General features: G+C 47.2%; 1 protein-coding gene across 1 annotated transcript in view; it reads right to left on the reverse strand.

Annotated features, from left to right (window-relative positions):
- Positions 1 to 7426: 7426 nt before the first annotated feature.
- ATP6V1C1 (ATPase H+ transporting V1 subunit C1) overlaps positions 7427 to 18656 on the reverse strand; it is a 44367-nt gene continuing 33137 nt past the window's right edge. Inside the window, exons 9-13 of the mRNA XM_084749527.1 lie at positions 12961 to 13053; positions 12758 to 12851; positions 11613 to 11710; positions 9627 to 9753; positions 7427 to 8271 (exon numbers count right to left, since the gene is read on the reverse strand). Of these exons, the coding sequence (XP_084605653.1) occupies positions 8176 to 8271; positions 9627 to 9753; positions 11613 to 11710; positions 12758 to 12851; positions 12961 to 13053 (508 nt within the window). The 3' untranslated portion in view covers positions 7427 to 8175. The remainder of the gene's footprint in view (positions 8272 to 9626; positions 9754 to 11612; positions 11711 to 12757; positions 12852 to 12960; positions 13054 to 18656) is intronic.

An 18656-nucleotide genomic window follows, 5' to 3' on the forward strand; every position in this document is an offset into this window, starting at 1 on the left:
CACACTCCGCCTTCCGCAATCCCAACGGTGAGCGCTAAGATAAACAAGTCCTCATATGGCAAAAGGCTGTGCAAGGGTAACTGGTGATCTGATGACAAGCAATCCTGCTCTGACACGGACCTATGAGGAGGTGACACCTGGCATGAGCTGATTGGCCCTTGAGTTGTACTTAAGCTTGGCCCTTCCCTTCTTCCGGGCCATTCCCACTGAGCTTAATCCTGAGTAAAGATCTCGAGAAGTCTGGTTGTTGGTGTCTTATTTCCGTTGGACGGTGCGGCGCCGACGGATACACAGACCCTTTCAAGAACAAAAACAAAAGGTGTTGATGTGGACCCCACCCTCAGGGCACTGTGACATGGGCGTGGCGTGTACTAAAACAACAAAGATACCCTCAAACTGGCAGGTCCCAGACAGCAGCTCCTCAGCCAGGCAGCTTTGCAGAGTGCTGAGAACACGGGCTACTGTGGACACTGCGATTGGAACATCGAGCCTGGAAGTTGAGGAAGGTTTGCAGGTGTGGGCAAGTGGAAAGCGAAACCTTAGTGCTCAGGACTCCTTATGCATCAAGGGAGTACGGGGCAGTGTGTCCATGTCTTCCAACTGTACAGACAGAGGGTAAGCAAATCATGCCCGAGAATTCCAGATATCCTTGGGTAAACTGAGTTTCACATAACAAAATTTACCTTTCTAAAGTTGTGTCATTTGGGGCTGGAGAGATGACTCAGCAGTTAGGAGCCCTGGCTGTTCTTCGAGAGGACCTGGGTTCAGTTCCCAGCACCTACGTGACGGCTCACAGCCAACTGTAACTTCAGTTGCAGGGAATCTGGCACTGCCCTCTGAGGGCACCAGACTCACGTGACACATATGCATACATGCAGACAGAACACTCATACACATAAAACAAAAAACTAAAAGAACTTAATACTTTCATCACTTGGTTTTCAGTATATTCACCAAGTTGTACAACCATCACCAACACTGTCAAATGCCATCTACCGATTGGCTGTTACCACAAACCTCTTCCTCTTTGGTACCTGCCAACCACACTAAGCTTTCTGAGTGGATGGCTTTGCCTATGTTGTTTCACATAATGACGTCGTGTCTTTTTGTGTCTGGCTTCTTAGCATGTTTTCAAGGTTCATCCACATACATCGCATGCTTGAATTTTCTTGTGTTTTTGTTTTGTGTGGTTTCAGATTTCTTAGGTGTATGAGATCTTCAGCAGTTAAGAGCACTGGCAGCTCTTCTAGCGGACCTGGGTTCACCTCCCAGCACCCACATGGCAGCTCACAGCTTGTAACTCCAGTTCCAGAGGATCTGATGCCCTCTTCTGTCCTCTGCAGGCACTGCATGCACGTGGTGCATAGACACACACACACACACACACACACACACACACACACACACACACAGTTGCCATCAAAGCAAGAATTAAAAAAGATCCTGCTTCCAGAAAACACAGAGAAGCCAAGTTTAAAAGAGAAAAATTCAGTTTGAATGAGGCCTTTGTGGCAATGGGCTCATGATTCACAACAGTGACCTGCCATCCCCTGCCTCAGAGCTAAGAGGGAAGGTGAGCCGAGATGGGGGACAGAGTGGCCACGAAGGAGCTGTCAAATGCACTGGAGAAGGTACGGACAGCAGAGACGGCAAAGGGAAAGCTGGGGGAGAGGGCCTATGTCCAGAACTTTCTACATACCAGGTGCAAAGGCCAAGAGCCCAGAGGAAAAAGGCTGGGGTGGGGTGGGGTGGGGTGGCAGCACTAGTTCAAAGAGAAAGCATGCTCTCAGCACCCCACCCCCACCCTGCAGCCTACTGCTGGGCAGCACAGTGCCTCTGGGCTCAGGGAAGCGACAAGACCTTTACCTGTGCACCTTTACCTATGCACCAGCACAAAGCTCGAGCCCTTTCCTAAACAGATGCCTCTTCCTGAGGGCATTTTCCTGCCAGAGAGAGAGGACTTAGCGCCTCCACATTTCGTGAACTGCAAATCCTGTTGGCGGAGACTAACCGTGTCGTCCAGGGGCATCATCTCTTTGATGTGTCCCTGGAGCCGGTGTAGTGAATGCCCTGCATAAAAGGAATGCTAAGTAGGCACTGGCTGACAGGAAATTATGCTCCCATCAGACGCGTGCAGCTGTGTTTTCAATTCTGCTGATTCAATATTTCCCATCAGAAACAGCTTCTGATCCTTTGGTGCTGCGGCCGTTTGTCCTCATGCGCAGAGGCATAGGATGTGTGCAGTGCCTTTGTGATCAAAGGAACGTGACTCACGGGCCGTCCTCAGATGGCCGGGAAGTCAAATCTGCAGATCAAGGCACACAGAGGCTGGGCTGGCTCTTCTGGTTATGGGATCATTGGAGGGGGGAGGGGGGAAGGAACAGATACAGGTCACGTGACAGCCACTGTCAGGTACAGCCGCCAGGGAGAGCTAACTATATTAAAAGTCAAATGTCCGTTCCTGTCATGTTAGTTGCATTTCAAGTGATCCCTATCGATGGGCTAGGGGCAGCACAGACCCAGACTGTCTATAGAGTCGTCACAGACAATTCTTTTGGACAATGGTGTCTTCAGCCAGACCTACAGTGTGGATGGACAAGGCAGAGTACAGGCTTACAGGCTGAATTTTCCTACAGGCAGATGACACCATATTAGTTATGTTTCTTCTCTGTGACCAAATACCAGACAACACCTTAAGGGAAGGAAGATACATGTGCGCTCTCGGTTTAAAAAGGGATGGTCCACCATGGTAGGGGGGCACGGTGGGGGACGGGGGTGGCCAGTGGCAACGCCTGACTCATAGTAGGAGACAGATGCACCTCCTGCTTCCTGTTTCTACTCAGTCTGGAAATGCAGACCACTGGGGTCCAGAGTAATGCATGGCTCACAGTACTAGCTCAGTAACTAGTCAGTGGTTCAGTATATGTGTGTGTGTGTGTGCCCACGTCACAAGATGAATTACTTACCGTTTTCTGGAATTGTCCTACTAATGTGGTTTAATAAAATACCCCCAACCAGAATACTGTCAAGTGTGAGCTTCTCTTAACCACATGTACATTTTAGAACCAACCAGACTTTCTGGAGGACCAGAAAGTGTTTCCTTCTCAGTAGCACCACACTGCCCTCTTGTGGCAACACGCAGGAACTGCATGCTTGTATTTTTCATAGGAAGCAAAAGTGACTTTGTGCTTTGAATAAACATGAAATCCGTACAGACCCATTCTCTTGAGAATCAGTGTCGTCTGATGCTAATTACTGCTTGCTGTCTCTGTGACCCACCTTGCATAAGAGCCTAACTGACCAATAAAAGGCCATCACCCTGGGCAGGGCAAACAGGAAAGGTGTGGCTGAGGTCCCTGGGCTGGGAGAGTCAGAGAGAATCTTGGGAAAGAAGAGAGACTGGAGGAGGAGAGGAAGAAGGAAGGGCGCCATGGGTTAGGCGGAGGAGAAGCACATGGCCAGCGTGGATGGAGATTTGGCCCAGGTGAAGAACATAACAAGTATTTGGGATTATGGATAGGAGGTAACTTGATAGAAATTATTAGAACCAGATGGTATCCCATAGTTTAGGGGATTAAGATCTGCCCTGCCCCAGGTTAACTAAGGCTATTTTAAAATATAACAGGTGTCTATGTCTTGAATGGTTGTTAGCAGGTTAGAAAATACTGTCATAGCCAGGTGCAGCGGTGCACGCCTTTAATCCCAGCACTCAGGAGGCCAAGGCAGGCAGGCACTGGGAGTTCCAGGACAGCCTGGTCTACAAAGTGAGTCCAGGACAGCCAAGGTTACACAGAGAGACCCTGTCTCAAAATAAAAAAAACAAACAAACAAAAAGGAAAATACTGTAATAATAATAATTATAGGCCTAATAATAATAAACATTATTGGGCCATACTGGTTCATTAACAAGTGGCACCACACTCTGGGCACCACTTGTTGGCTCTGATTCCCTAACAATTCTACTTTATAATTCTCGGGAGTCTAGCAGATCCTCTATCTGACAGAAGCCACACAACCCATGGACCGAAACTGAGCTTGCCGAATTCTCCCAAGTCCACACACCACGGGCAGGAACCTCGGATTTCTCTCTCCGGTTTCCCAAAGTCATTCTCCTCTTTCTCTCCCGCTTCCTCCTCTGGCTTCCTCAAAGTGATGGTCCTTTTTGCAATACAGTACCCCGCCGGGCGGAGTCTCCGGAGCCCGTCTTTTTGTCTTGGGCTGAAACTTCCTCTCTCTCTCTGAGTCTATTTAAGATCTTTATCAGTTTGTAGAGACAAAGTCTCAGTGGGGTCAAGCCACCCCAGATTACTTTCACCTTGGGCCCAGCCTAAGGCAAGGTTACATTCTCTTCACAAATCAGTCAAAATATAAAATGATAACTATGAAACATGGCAATATTTCTTAAGAAAAAAGGAACTAGGGGGCTGGAGAGACGGTTCAGAGGTTAAGAGCACTGGCAGCTCTTCTGAAGAGCCTGAGTTCAATTCCCAGCAACCACATAGTGGCTCACAACCATCTACAATGAGATCTGGTGCCCTCTTCTGGTGGGCAGGCCCACATGCAGGCAGGATGTTGTATACATAATAAATAAATAAATCTTAAAAAAAAAAACACTATTTGAGCAAAGTCAGTCCTCCTTTAAAGACAGCAGTTGCCACAGTTTATCTGCTGAGGTCAACCGTGTGCCTAGTTCTGGACCCGTATTCTCCATATTTCCTGACGACTGACCACACACCCACTTCCAAGCTCAACGCAGTACTGTGACTGTCCCGTCTTCTGGCAAGGTTCCCTTCTTCCACGCTTCCTTACCTTCTGTGGTCCCCTGTACAAGCCACTCATTCTTTCCAAGTCCTGTTTGTACATTTCATAAATGTATGGATGGCAAACAGGCTCTCAACCAGAAGATAAAATGTGACCTTGATCGCTATGGGCAGGTTTCACAGTCAGCTTGACACTAAAGCCTTGCATGACGCCAGGGTTTTTGATGTTCTGTTTTGTTTTTCAAGACAAGGTCTTCTCTCTGCATAGCCCTGGCTACCCTGGGTCTTACTATGTAGACCAGGCTAGCCTGGTCAATGATCCACCTGCTTCCTGGGTGACAGGATTGAAGGTGTGTGCCATCACACCTGGCCATGACTAATTTCCACTCAAGTGCATGTCTCTAAACTGTAGTGTTTTTCCCTAGAACACAAGACTTTTACAAACGTCTCACAACAAACTATCTTTCACTGATTTACTACATTTGATTTTAACCAACAAACTGAGAAGTGACTTTTCTCTCACTAACACAATAACCATACATTTATCTAAAGGCAGCAAAGGTTTTCACGGTAAGCAGTCTGTAGTGGCTCATGTCTGCATCGGTTCTGTTTCGTTTCCAGGACCTGAGAGTGTAACACAGGACTGAGAGCAGGCAGCGGCTCCCGCTGCTGAGAGCGCGGAGGATGGCTCTCAAGACACTATGTGATCTATGTCTGTTCCAAAATCCACTTGGGACACAGACTACAGAGGGCTCTTTCAAGAGCAACTCTGGCAGGCTTGCAGAGGCAAGCAATCTCCTGGGCTGCGAGCTGTGGTCACTACAGTGAGCACCTGAGACCTGCGCTGGGCTCCTGCCAAACAGCAATGCAGTTTAGTCATCAGTCCCCATCTTCCAAACTCACTGTCTACCACTGTCCATACTGGACAGAATAAGGGCTGTGCTCTGGCCACTCACGTAACACTTTTTGGAGAACAGATGTATGATGGGAAGATCCCAGAATCAGAAATATTAGATTTAAATAAGACTCACAGTTTGTGAACCCAACTTGTCAGTGCGGGGACTGTAGCTCAGTGGTGGAATGCCTAACCGCCAACATGAGTTCTATCCCCAGAACTCACATACAATACACACCATGCATACACACCATGCATACAAACATACAGTCCCCACACTGTGACCAGGGCTGACCAGTCCCCCCGTCACCACGGAGAAAGGCTGAGGCAACAGGTCACAAGGGTCTCTGAATGTCCACGATCTAACGGTTACCTATGGTTACCGACCCAGGAGAGCCCTTAGGAAGACAAGTGAGCAGGACCAGTCCTTTCCCACACGCTGGTCACCACCACCAATACAAACAGTCCAGCGTGGACTGCACGGAAAGACACAGAAGCTGCTTTAGGACTGTGCCAACACAAACGCTAACCCTACTTGTCAGCACTTCTAACCTTTAGACTCCCCATCAGGTGCGCCCCGAATTGTCATATTAATCACACTGAGGCAGCTTCCAGCCCTAAGTAAATACGCATGCTAAGCTCCTCCAATGGGGATGGCCCCAGCACTCTGCAGCACTGTACCCAGAGCCTCACACACACTAATTCACACCAGAACCCGGTCCCTACCCACTCACAGAATCACAGCCTTCCTGTGGCCCAGTGGTCACTCATGTCTAGACACATTCCCTGTGGTGCAGACTAGCCACATCCCCATGACAACCAAGGTTCAGGGAACACTTGCAAAAGAAAGAAAGAAAAGCCCATAGAAGTTTCTGACACTAAAGTGAAAACAAAACTGCCAGCACTCAGGAGGCGGAGGCGGAGGAGGAGGCGGAGGCGGAGGCGGAGGCGGAGGCAGGTGATCTCTGTTCAAGGCCAGACTGGTCTACACATCAAGTTCCAGGCCAACTAGAGCTACATTAGAGCTGTGTGAGACTCTGTGTCAACACCAATCACACCCTGTGCTTCTAACATATCTGGGATCTAGAATTCTGACCAATAATTTGGCAGCATGTGACAAAATTTACTATGTACAGCTGTAGAATCTCTTAAGGGTGCTATTCAAAGTACAGAGACCTCTGCAAGGCTGGGTTAAGAGTAAAGCCACACAGCTTGGCACCCTAACACCCATCGCCAACTTCTATGACAGACACTTGGTAGAACAGCACCATCGATCAGGAAAGGTGGACGCTCAAGTCTCAGAGGCGATCGTGGACAAACCATTAATCCACACAAGCAACCGACAGGAGTGGGTAGTGTAATCCTTGCTTTCTTCAAGCAAGCTCTAAGTTGAGGGCAAGGGGACGATGGGAGAAAAAGAGGGCGGCAAGTCGGGGAAATGGATGTTGGACATGGAAAACAGCCACAAACTTCCTCTGAGGATGGAAATTAGAGGGCTGCGGCTATTTCTCTAGAAGACACGGAACAGTGCAGAACAGTTCTCCCACTTGCAAAGTGGTGTGTGTACACAGTGAGTACAGCATTACCACAGAACTCTACTCTAAATTCTTTCTAGATTTTAAGCCAAGTCATTCACTTCAGGGATTTTAAAGGCCAGAAATGACTATTTTCAGGCCATGTCAGTTTGTCAAAGTCAAAGTGAAGCCTTTATAATTATGAATGTTAGAAAAGAAACATAAAGACTTAGACAAAATAAATGACTAATACTGAATAGTTTTGCTACACTTTATTCAAAACTGGCCCCATTTCTATTTAAAAGAACTAAGCGTCCAGCGTCCAAATATAAATATCACCATGTGTTGGAAAAATAACCTTCAGATTTGTGCTCTGACCCAAATTTGGCACAGTTAAATCATATGCAAGTCAGACACAAATGTCCACACCTCTCAGCAGCAGTGCATCCTGACAGCTGCCTGCGATTAGCCTGCACTGCAGTGACATCCTCTCAAGTCACACACACAGCACACCGGGCACAGGGTCTTTTATTCTGTCCTGTGGGTGCTGACAAGATAGTGTTGGGAACATTCTGAAAGCACACACCTGAATGTTGTCACATTGCTCTATATCACGACTTAGTAACTACTGAGCAATTATGTCTACTAAATACAGTGAACAAAATGGTACGTTTACGCCATTCCCTGTAAACAAGGCTGTGCACAATAGTAACACACAGAATTATGCAGACCATGATATCAGGAGGAAAATACCTCTTTAAATAAACAATTCTATTTATAAATAAACTCTGATTGTTTTCAGTACACATTTACAGACCTGATCAATAAAAAGAAACTATATATATATATATTTTTCCCATTAAAAAGCAAATGTTGAGTTATGGACCACATGAGAAACTCCACCTTGGGAAAAGGGCACAGAGCAAGCAAAGGGCGTGGGAGCTGTGCGAGCTAACCCTGTGAGCACAGCCACACAGGACAGGGCTGACTGGGAGGAGGAGCTCATTTACTTGAATTCCAGCAAGTTGCAGTCAATCTTGTAATACACATAGGGGTAGTACTCTTGCTGACTCAGGTTCAGGCCAGGAATGTCCACCGGAGCCTATGGAGAAACCACAGAGGCCAGTTAGCCACGCACAGGCCCTTCACGGCACCGTCTGCGCCCAGAGCACCGAGACTAATTCAACCTGAGCTACGCGCTCACTTTGCTCTAAGTACTTGAGGAAACTGAGCCTGCGCAGTCACACTGCGAAACACAGCGAGCAGCTGTGACACAGAGGCCTGTGTGACTAAACCGCGGCCTCCCCAGGCTTTATTGTGTATAACTACAAAAGGTAACCTTCTCAATCTTGGGTTTAGGGGAAAGGCTTTACAAAATGTTGTGTCTAAATAAACCAAGTGTGGTTTTAAAGACTCCAGTTCATTTGCACCTTGTAAGAATTTACTTGGGAGCGAAGTCTGTTTTGAAGACCTAGGCTTCTTATTCTCTCCAAGATCTTATGAAAAGCTAGCAAGTCACTTTCTCTAATTTTCCATCGTTCTGATACATCAGATGCTATCGTCTTATGTAAAGAGAAAACCAACAAGATTGGGAAATTCCAACTGTAAAATAAAGGCCTGCTCGTGTGGTGTGACACCACCACCACCATGCGTGCTGCTTGTTGCTGTCTGTCTGGCAGATTGAGGCGGGCTGTGGCGCTGATGCAGCCCGAGGAGCCCAAAGGACCCGGGTCCAGTTCCCTGTCCCCTGTGGCTGCTCACACGGTGAGCCCAGCTCTAGGGATCTGCCTCCTCCTTCTGGCCTCCTTGGCTGTTAGGCACTCACTGCTACAAACATACATGCAGGCAAAACACCCACAAACCTAACATTTCAAAACCATTGTAGACAAATGACAACTCCCTTCAAAATGTTCGTCTGTTCATCTGAGCCAAAGAGATCAAAGAGATGGCTCAGTGCTGGCTGCAAGCTTCCTGGTGGCCTGACTTTGAATAGTAGGACCCACAAGGCGAAAGGAAAAGTTACACACACACACACACACACACACACACACACACACACACACACACACACACACACAAACACACACAGAACATGTACACCCTCCCAAAATAAACAAATAAATAAATAAATAAATTGCTAATCTACTGACTCCATTATTTCTATCAAACAAAATTAAAATAATTTCCTATTTTCTTCCTCTCTGCAATCTATAATTTAAGAACAACTAAACGCCATGGTTGTTTCTGAACTTCTGCAAGTATAAACATCTGATACACACAAGACCATGAGGAGCTTCTGAAAACACCAAGGATAGCTGCAGCTGGTATATAAACACAGAGTTCTCCTAGGAACCCCAATGGCCGTGTGCAGGGGGCAGCCTGCCGTCCTTCTGCCAACACTCCTGCAGCACACTCTATGACTCCCAAGTGCTCTCCTCTAAGCCGACGCCAACTCACATCGATGATAGCAGCCGCACTGCTGTCCAGATGCTTGTACAGCTCATGTAACACTTCTCGCAGTTTCTTCATCGTTTTCTTATTGGGCTGCAGGAGCATCGCTTGGAAGTTCACCGGCAAGCCGTACCTTGAAAAGCAGCAGAAACAGCATGCAGGCCAAGCACACACAGGCACTTTCTCTTTAGTGCAAACACTCGCCTGTTTCTCTCTTCATGTTAAATAAGCCACTTACAAGTCTGCTTACACTAGCATGGGAACACAGCCCTGTGAGCCACCTCAGGGACCGCAGCTCATGCCTGCGATCCCAACCCTGGGCAGGGAGGGCTTGTATAAGGTTGAGGCCTGCTGGGCTGCAGAGGAGAGGAAGGCACATAAGCCCGACCCTAGGAATTAATTAATATTCAATTTCACCGTAATCTATGAGTATGCCCAATACATAAAAACAATACAGGGCTAGAATTATGTTTATAATTAAAAACTGAGACTTTCCATGCCTACTTTAAATGTGTTAAGAAATTTAAAAATGAGAAGCACAGCTACAGGCAAGTCTTTAAGTGAGCTGTAAAGCATGTGTAGAGGGCCTCCACACAACTGCTACTATAGCTATCTTAAAGTCTATATTGTACATCAAACACGCAAACTATCTGAGAAACCTTCACTTTAAACAAACATTGACCTTCTTATTAGACAGGCTTTCACTGAATATGTAGACCAGGCTGGCCTGGAACCCAGAGAGCTGCTGCCCCTGCTTCCTGCCGACTGAATCAAAGGTGTGCACTACCACACCCAACTCAGCTAATATCTTACAATTCATTTTGCACTAACTACAAATCATATGCCACATACCAATGTATTTATTGATGCAAGGACCACAAAAATGATGGTGAGACAGGACACAGTGGTATTGTAATGCCAGCACTCGGGAGGCAGAGGCAGGTGGATCTCTGTGAGTTCCAGGCCAGCCTGGTCTACAAAGTGAGTCCAGGACAGCCAAGGCTACACAGACAAACCCTGTCTCAAAAATAAACAAACAACAAACAAACAAACAATGATGGTGGTCCCATGGAGTTAGAGAGATGTCTTAGGGGTTATGAGCATTGGCTGCTCTTCCAGAGGACCTGAGTTCCATTCCTGACACTCACGTGGCAGCTCACAACTATCTGTAATTCCAGTTTCGGAGGACCTGACACCCTCATGCACTGTGGTATAGACATACATGCAGGCAAAATACCCAAGCACAATAAATAAATGTATTTTAAATGGTGGTGCACCTCTAGTTATGGAGCTCAAAGTCTTTTGCTTAGAGTGTCCATCACTGTACACAGTCCTGGGGTTTGTGGGGCAGCTTCCGTCTTATAAATAAATGACCCCCATAATCACTCGCAGTGCACAACACATGATCACCACCATAAGTCCCTCAGTTACTGCTTCAGTATTTACGAGACTGCACCTGTATCAGCAGAGCGCAGGCCTTTCTGATGATGACTTTTAGAGGTCTGTCTTACACAGCAATCTCTAGACAGCAAGCACGATGGCTCACACCTGCTATTCTGGCACTCAGAAGGCTGAGGCAGGAAGATCAAAGTTTGAAGCAGTCTATGCTCAAACTGAGTTCAAGGTTGGCCTGGAAGAGATCTATCCAACAAAACAAGCTGCCATGTTGAGCAATCGATACACACACCAACTAGACACAGTCACCAGCACACTCTGTACCAACAATGCAGTCACTAACTGCTCAGACCTACCCTCATTCACCGTGTATGACTATATGTGAGAGACAGCATGGCAGTGGGAGGTTCTTTTCCTGAACCTGGTGTCAAAGGAAAAGATAAGCACAGGCTTGACAGGCTGTGTGGCCCTGACAGTCACTCCCTCCTCAGAACTGGCCCTTAGGCTGTTTTAAATCACCCTCCTATGGCTGGACTCTGTCACAAAATGAGGTATACAGAATTCTGCAACTCCAACTTTCTCAGTGAATTTTCTTACCTTAAAACAGACTCAACAAAAACCCTTAATGCTTTTATATGAATCCACGCAATAAATGCCTCGCTGAAATTCACTTTAAGCCACCGTACAAGGGGTCCCTTTAAAAAGAAATATACAAAATTGGTTTGTAAATGGCAATAGACAATCAAACATCTTTAAAGAAGTGACTAGCCACATTATGAATGTTTCAAATACTATACTGGACACCCATTACCTCACTCTACGCTCTTATGTGACTTTGGGGGGTGGGGGGGAAGGGGGTTGAGACAGGGTTTCTCTGTGTAGCCCTGGCTGTCCTGGACTCGCTTTGTAGACCAGGCTGGCCTCAAACTCACAGAGATCCACCTGCCTCTGCCTCCCGAGTGCTGGGATTAAAGGCGTGTGCTACCATGCCCGGCTATTTTATTTTTTTGAGACTAGTTCTCACACAGCCAAGGCTGACCTAGAATTCCCTGACCCTCCAATGCTGTGGCTACAGGTAAATACCAGCACAACCAGCTTCTCTTAGCGGCACTGTGGCTTCTGTGTGCTAGGAAAGCACTCTATTGGACTAAATCTTAAGGCCCAACACAGTTTTCTAGCACCAAATTATAAACTGCATTTTCATAATGTTTCTCTCTGACACTTCCAGGCTTTCAGTATCTCCAAAATATATTTTCCAATTTTCCTAAGATTCAAAATTACAACAAGCTCTAAAAAAAAAAAATCCAATTAAAAGACTGCAAAATGAGAGCAATGGCTCAGGGGTAAGATAGTTTGCTGTGACAAATAAGGACCCTGAACCAATGAGAAAAAGACAAGAAAAGAAAACAAGAAAAATAAAGAAAGAAAGAAAGAAAGAAAAGGCCACACATCCTTGTAACCCCAGCGCTGCAGGAGTGCTGGCAGAGGGGTCTGGGGTTTGCTTGCTGCCTATAATCCCAACACTGAAGCTGAGGCAGGAGAATCCGCAAGAGCTCAAGACGGCTCTGGGCCATACAGTGAGCTCCACCTGGACTAGGATATGAAAGACGTGAAGCAATAAAGTAACTAAAACAAATTATCTTAAAAGGAAAAACCAGAACTTCTGTCTTTTTCCAAGTCAAAGACAGGAAATGCTACTTCGTCTTGTGCTGCACCCTGACATGCTGAGGAACAGCACATACAAACTGCTTCTTCTTGTCAGTAGACAGCCTGTTCATCTCTTCTTTATCTGCCTTCATCTCCTCCTCATTATACTGGAAGTCACGAACTATGAACCTACACATGGAGGAAAACACATTTGTCCACACCATATAGAGCCAATCCAACAAATTTAAATTATACACACGCATCTCTGCATATATATGAGACAGACAGACAGACTTACTTGTTTTCTCTGGCTTTGTGTCTGAAATCATCAACTGCTTTTCTAAACAAGGTGACGTTACAAAGATAACTGTCTTGGTCCTCTGAAAGAACACTAAAGAGGGAAAGTCATGTTAACTTGTAGCCTTGTTGTCAAAGTCCGAAACAGGAAGCTGGGCAGCCTCCTCCTCACTTCACCTGCACTGCCTCCAGTAGGGAAGGCGATGGGTTGTCATGATGGTGTCTGGCTCACACGCCTTCACGCCGTCCACACTTACTAGCTAACAAAATGATCTGAGCCACATGCTAAAGCATGCTGTTCAATTTCCAGCGTCAGCCTGGCTGGTCCAACTGTTTTTGGTTTTTTTGGTTTGGGGGTTGGCTTGGTTTTTTTGAGACAGGGTTTCTCTGTGTAGCCTTGGCTGTCCTGGACTCACTTTGTAGGCCAGGCTGGCCTTGAACTCACAGCGATCCACCTGCCTCTACCTCCCGAGTGCTACAATTAAAGGTGTGTGCCACCATTCCCGGCTCACGCTGTCTCTTGTGTCACGGACTACTCTTCCTCTTTCCAGTCCAACCCAGCCATTCTGCCCGGCAATCAACTCAACTCATAGGCCAGGTGCCCATCCACCCCTGATTTCCCAGCACACCCCAACTTCACAAGCAATAGTCTCAGCAGCTCCAAACGCCTGTGTCCTTTCAGGCTTCTTGGTGTCAGTGAGCTCACAACTCCCCGCAGACTCCCATGGACATCACTTTTGAGACCTTCCCAGACACCAACTGCCAGGAAATGTGTAACGCCTTGAGAAGGCCACTATTTGGAAGGGCAAATGATACGGCCGACAGTACGACCCTGATTCAGAAACACCTACTGACTCACTATGGAGGGAGCCCCATGCACAAGGTCAGCAGAGCTGAGCTCGTTTCAACAGCCAAGTACCTTGGGCGAGGTGATGCTACCGAGGAGCAGGACTCTTCTGCCGTTGGTGCAATGGGATCTTCTAATGTTCACCTGGACCCAAGCTGGCTCACACAGGTGCACAACCACAAAATATCCGCCTTCTGAACTTACGCTGTGGCCTTTGCTTTTGTGGTTTTTCTTTTTATGCTTAGTTATGTTTAGGGTTTTAAAGATTACTTTTAAGCAGGACACACACACACACACACACACACACACACACACACACTCACTCACTCACAAGTGCACTTGCACGTGCCTGAGGAAGGTGTTGGATGCTAAAGCTGGAGTTACAGGCAGTTGTGAGGCACTCGATGTGGGTGCTGGTAACAGAACTCAAGTCCTCTTGGAACCAGAGTCATCTCTTTAGCCTCCTAGTTTTTACTTATAATGTGGTACTTCTTAAACCAGAAGACTGATGAAACTGTTGGGGTACTTGAGGAATTTAAATACTTTCTTTAAAGAAATAAAATAAAGTTAGATAAGGTATTTTGTTTCATTTTTCCCAGAAGCCCAGTGAACTCCTCATTAGCCAAGTAAACTCAGGTGCTAACTACACCAGAGGCCACTTCCATAGCACAAAATAGGCAGACACTTCGGGGTCCTTGTCCCTGTCATCAGTGAAATACAGAGGACCTCAACCACTCTTGATTCACAACACTTCAGCCTCCTCTCACATCACACCCTATAAAATGATCAGCTAGTTCTTGTTCCTATTGCCTTTCAAACTCAAGTGGACAGTGATGAATAAAAAAGGTTTTAATGGGGGTTGGAGAGATGGCTCAGCAGATAAGAGCACTGGTTGCTCTAGCAGGGGATGCAGGCTGGCTTCCCACATGGTCAGTTTCAGGGGAGCAATGCCTTCCTTGACCTCCCTGGGTACCAGGCCTGCATGTGGTACACATATATGCACTCAGGCAAAACATTCACACATAGCACAGTCTTTTTTTTTTTTTTAATTAAGAAAATTAGTTGAAAACAAATAACCCTGCATGTGATGGATCACACCTATAGTCCCAACACTTGGGAAGCTGAGACAAGGGGATTACCAGGAGTTCAAGGACAACCTGGGCCGTGCAGTGAATTCCAAGCTAGTCTGGGCTACCGAGAGAGCATTTCTCAAAGGTAACCCAAAATCTAGGTGTGGTGGTCCATACCCATGGTCTCAGTACCTTGGGAGGGTCATGAGGTCCAAGCCAGACTGGGCTACTGGAGACCTTGCCTCAAAACAAAGTACAGGAGGTAAACGAGGCGTGTGGCAGCAGTGGTGGAAGTGGAGGGCAGGGGAGGTGTTAATGGGTATTGAGATTAGGAAGAAAAGCAGGGTTTGAAGCAAGAGTCACAGACTGGCATATGGCCAGGTAAAGTGGCGGCAACAAGGGGGCAGTTAAAGGAGACCAAGCAGCAGCCACCAACAGGCCAGCCACAACACAATCTAAGCTGAGGTGGCAGCAGCCACCAACAGGCCAGCCACAACACAATCTAAGCTGAGGTGGCAGCAGCCACCAACAGGCCAGCCACAACACAGGCCTAAGCTGAGGTGGCAGCAGCCACCAACAGGCCAGCCACAACACAGTCTAAGCTGAGGTGGCAGCAGCCACCAACAGGCCAGCCACAACACAATCTAAGCTGAGGTGGCAGCAGCCACCAACAGGCCAGCCACAACACAGGCCTAAGCTGAGGTGGCAGCAGCAGGCAAGAGGGAGAGGGTGGTTTAAAGCAGAATAAACCATATAAAGTCTACCTGACCTTTATTATTACTGTTGTTGTTTACAAAACAGCAACATCACATGGTTCAAAAACAAGCAAACAAGAAACACCCACAAACCAGACAGTAGACTGAAAGGAGTCCCAGATGAGGGACCACCGTGCTTTGGTGTGGATCGCAGGGCAGACACTGTTGCTACTTTACACTTCAAGAAAAATGAAGAGCTGGGCTGATACTGGGTAAATCACACTGTGTCCCAGGCGCACTGCATGGGGAGCGCATAGGAATTAGTAGGTAAGTGCAAAGCTATGGACAGGACAGGATACAGGAGGAACTTAAGAGTCCTGAAACTACAAGGCAAGGCTGGTGCTATGAAGGCCAGTGTCTTAGTCACTGTTTAATTGCTAGAAAGAGACACCATGACCAACACAACTCCTGTAAGACAAAGCATTTAACTGGGGGCTGGCTTTCAGCTTCAGCGGCACAGTCCTTAATCCTAACCATCATGTAGGGAACATGGCAGGGAGTATGGCAGCATGCAGACAGGCATGGTGCTGGAAAAGCAGTGAGAGCTACACCCAGATCCACTGGCAGAGAAGCAAAGACCAGTCTTGGCATGTCACCCCCAATACACACGTCCTCCAACAAGGCCCCGGCCCCTAAACCTTCTCTAACATTGCCACTCTCTGGTGACTAAGCATTCAAATATATGAGCCTGTGTGGGCCAACACAGGAAAGTTCATCTGAAGGGAGAACGGCTGACGTGAGCACTGCAGTCAGGCTCAGCAGAAGAGGCAGCACAACTGGAGGAAATCAACAGTGTGCAAACAAAGGGCTGGCGTGGACATGAGAACACAGTCCAAGAGCAGGTTCCTAAGAGCCCAAGGACGAAGCCAGCTTGGTAAAGAGTTGGACCAGACTCCAGAGGTACAACCTTCTTAGATCCTGTGTGTAAGGCAACTAGCAGATTTCAAACATGATGAAACCAATCATCTTCCTCAGTGGTATCTGAAACCAGGGGAGAGCAACAAAACAAAAACCACAAGGACGGGAAACGGGTTTAAAAAAAAAAGCCATCCTTTAATCCCAGCACTCGGAAGGCAGAGGCAAGATCTCTAACGTTCCAGGCCTGCCAAGGCTACATATTGAGACCCTGTCTCAAACAAAAAGGAAAAAAATCATGCCTCATTTTAAAATTTGGGTGTGTGTGTGTGTGTGTGTGTGTGTGTGTGTGTGTGTGTGTGTGTGTGTGTGTGTGTGTGTAGGCATGTGCACATGGTGTTTTCCTGAGGTCAAAGGACAACTCTTTCTACCACATAGGTCATGAGGCTCAGTGAAAAGCACCTTTACCAGCAGAGCCACCCTGACAGTCCAGGTAGCATCTCTTTCTTCATGAGTACATCCAGACTTGCACTCTCTCCAGAAGCTGCCAGGCTGCTTAGTTTAACCCAATGGGCACCACAGCTACTAGATGCGAATAGATGATCCAACTGTTTGCTCTCGCATTATATAGATGTCATGAGGCCTAGAAGGAACTGGAAGTCAGCCCACTGCTCATGTTTGCTGAAAGCCTCAGGACATTTTCAGTGACCCCGTGGGCAGCAGAGCTCTCTAGAGCATCCAGGCTCCCCCTGCTGCTCCTGTTCCTTCTCTTCTCCTAAGGCGTGGGGCACTCACATTCTCTGCTCCCAGTCCACTCCATCTGGCTCTTCCCCATGCTTCCTACAGTGCACCCTTGCAACCCAGATCCAGAACACGGGAGACGTGCACCGTGCCTCGTACAGAGTGTTATGTCCACCCAGCACTTCCTGCCCCCTAAACAAACCCTCTGAAGCTCTAGTGACTCCAAGGATGAAGAAAGGTCAAGGTTCCCTAATGAGCTGGCCCAATCTGACTTTTATAAATTTCTGGTACAGGTGCCTCCCACATGCTAGGCAAGAGCTCTACCACTGAGCTAAGACCCCGCTTAGTCTTAGATATTTTAAGAAGCAAGAGGAGAGGTGCATGCAAGACATACACTTTTAATACTAGCACTCAGGAGGCAGAGACAGACAAGCCTTTGAGTTGGAGGTCAGCCTAGTTTTCCTAGAGAGTTCCAGATCAGCTGGGGTGATACAGTGAGACCTTATTTCAAACAAAATCCCAAACAACAATAAACACACACCAGGAGTCAGAAAAAGAAAAATGGCTAAAAGACAGGGGAAAAGTGCCAAGTCTCCTTGAACATGTGCCAATAAAAAGATTCAAAACAGCACAAAGCTCTCCGCTAACCATAGCTTTACGTATATCTATATACGTCCTAGTATGCTGCTGGATCTCAACCTATCTGATGTTTAAATAGTTCATAGAGTATCCTGCAAACAGCGAGGCTCTGTGGACTGAATAGTGAACGTGAGATAACCAGCAAGGCGAGGCAGGTCAAAGCGACTCCTGCCAAGCCTGACACATGGAACTGACATGGTGGAAGGAGGAAGGAGCACACTTCTTCCTGCCACCCGAGCCGTCCTCTGGCCTCCACCAACAGGCCCCATGTCATGTGAGCTTGCACATACACTACAAGGAGCCCTTTTGTATAGTGAAGGCAAGGATGGCGGCACAGCTGTAACCCAGCACGCGGGAGGCAGCAGCAAGGTGAGTGAGAGGCAAAGGCCTTCCGCAACTGGACAGTATGGGCCGCCTCAACAAACAACAAGTAATATTCCCACTTCCAGGTTTGAGCGTGACATTTTATTTTAAAAATTAGCATACACAGTATTATGTTTTGTTATGGCACTTTCTAAGGATTTTGGTTTTGGTTTGGTTTGGTTTTTTTCCACACAGGGTTTCTCTGTGTAGCCTTGGCTGTCCTGGAGTAGCTGGCTTCGAACTCACAGTGATCCACCTGCCTCTGCCTCCCAAGTGCTGGGCTTAAAGGCTTGTGCCACCACAGCCGGCTCTGACGGTACTTTAAAGTATTTTCTTCTATTTCAAAATTCATCTTTCATTCATTACTCCCAAGACTCACCATTGATACAGTAAGCTTTTAAAAAAAAGGGCCAACCATTATGTCCAA

The sequence above is a fragment of the Acomys minous genome, assembly GCF_964271855.1.
Source record: "Acomys minous genome assembly, chromosome: 12".
NCBI classification, from domain to species: domain Eukaryota; kingdom Metazoa; phylum Chordata; class Mammalia; order Rodentia; family Muridae; genus Acomys; species Acomys minous.